This window comes from Petromyzon marinus, chromosome 70, assembly GCF_048934315.1.
Source record: "Petromyzon marinus isolate PM22_M1 ecotype Great Lakes invasive population chromosome 70, UKy_Petmar_22M1.pri1.0, whole genome shotgun sequence".
NCBI lineage: Eukaryota > Metazoa > Chordata > Hyperoartia > Petromyzontiformes > Petromyzontidae > Petromyzon > Petromyzon marinus.
The window spans coordinates 1972450-1974316 of NC_133736.1; the positions used below are offsets into that span (position 1 = coordinate 1972450).

At 62.9% G+C, this 1867-nt stretch overlaps 1 protein-coding gene across 1 annotated transcript; it reads left to right on the forward strand.

Moving 5' to 3' along the window:
* Positions 1–256: 256 nt before the first annotated feature.
* On the forward strand, positions 257–1294 carry LOC142906777 (olfactory receptor 2M3-like). The gene has a single exon (XM_076055245.1). It carries the CDS (start codon positions 257–259, stop codon positions 1292–1294), a length of 1038 nt encoding a protein of 345 aa, XP_075911360.1.
* Positions 1295–1867: the final 573 nt, after the last annotated feature.

Here is a 1867-nt window from a genome sequence, read left to right on the forward strand (position 1 = left end):
ATCGGGGGTATCACTCTTTTCCTTTTACTCATGGAGATGTAGTGACATGTTTCTTTCACAGCGGTATACAGCCGAACGTGCGTCGCCACTCAATGAACGAACTGAGCACTCGCTCAAACTCAATCCCTCCCCTCCCCCCTCCACCCCCACAGTCCCACCCTCGAGTTTTTTGGGAGGAGCAAAGGGGAGAGGAGTCACGTGGGAGGGGACGGCGACAGCAGTGGCCGCCATCTTCCCGCTCGCAGCAAATTACAAAATGGAGGACGGCCCCGGGCCCAACGTCTCCGCACCCCTCCTCGCGGCCGCCGCCGCCGCCGCGACGGACCTCATCCACATCCAGATGGTGTTCCGCGAGCCGCCCACCGTCAGGCGCTCCGTGTTCGCCTTCCTCCTCCTCGTCTACGCCCTCACGCTGGCGGGCAACTCGCTGCTGTGCCTCGCCATCGCCCGCGACCGTCGTCTGCACAAGCCCATGCACCTGCTCGTCGCCGCGCTGGCCGTCACCGACCTGGTGGAGAACACCAACGCGCTGCCGCGCACGATGTACGACCTCGTCGGCGACTCCCCCCGCATCTCGGCGCCCTGGTGCATTGCCAAGATGTTCGCCTACCACGTGTCCTTCCGCGTGCACGGCTACATCCTGGCGGCCATGGCTGCCGACCGCTACCTGGCGGTGTGCCGACCGCTCGCCTACCGCGGCGCGGCATCCAACGCCGTCGCCCTCAGGGCCCTGGCCTTCGCCGTCGCGCTCGCCGCCGCCCAGGGCCTCGGCTACGTCGCCATCGCGGTCAATCTCGACCTGTGCAAGCCGCGCTCGTTGATCACGTCCACGTGCGACTTCCTGGCCCTCAGGGTGCTGTCCTGCAACCACGTCGCCCTCGGGCAGGCGTACACCTACGCCATGTCGGTGGCGGGCATAGCGCTGCCTCTGTGCGCCATCGCGGCTTTCTACGCGCTCGTCCTGCACGAGTGCCGCAAGCCGGCCCTCCGCCGCGGCCGGAACAAGGCCCTGCGCACGTGCGGCACCCACCTCGTGGTGGCGGCCATTTACTTCGGCGCCATCCTCACGACGGTCGCCAGCGGCGCGGGGGGCGGCACCCCGTCGTCCGCAGCATCGCCGGAGCTGAGCGTGTCGCTCCAGAGCCTGCAGTTCGTCCTGCCGCCGGTGCTCAACCCCATTGTCTACGGCCTGCGGACGGCCGAGGTGAAGGAGAGCCTTGTGAGGTTCTTTCGAAGCCGGGTTAGGCCTGGGAAGCCTCTCGCCCCTCTGCAGGAAGACACGAGGATCGGGTAACCCTCTCAGCTCCCCGCGGGATGCGCGGTACCACGTACACGCGGACGCATAAATAACACCCGACCACCTCTCTGGTGCCGGATGATAACACCGTGATTGATGTGACCAACGCCATATGAGGAATGGCCAATTCCTATTGGCTTATCCCCTAAATGGCGCTTGTAGCCACCACAGCGGCCATTGGGGTCTCTGAACGGGTGCGAGAGGCTGGTAACCCCTCCACCTTCAATTAAAATACCACAAAAACACTTGTAAACAATCTAACTAAGCTTGTCCCGGAGGCCGCCGGGGAGGACAGGCGTCTATGACGTTTCCTGGCCATGCCCCATTTGGCTGAGTCGGGAGACTCATCTCATACCCTCGGGGTTGCTCCAGAAATGGCAAAACAATTACTGCATTTGGCCATGTTTAATGTTCAAACGATCACTGCGCAGGAGAGCTGCCACTCCTCTGTCAGGAACTGGACCGGTGCCACCTGGATCTCTGTGGCTTTCATTAGGTACGGTGGACTGGATCTGGCTCCAGTCACTATGAGGGGTGGACAGTCCTCTACTATTGCAGGAGACTGCAAAA

Excerpts from the sequence above, each read along its gene's own strand:
- LOC142906777 (XM_076055245.1), top strand. The coding sequence starts at position 257 with ATGGAGGACGGCCCCGGGCCCAACGTCTCCGCACCCCTCCTCGCGGCC.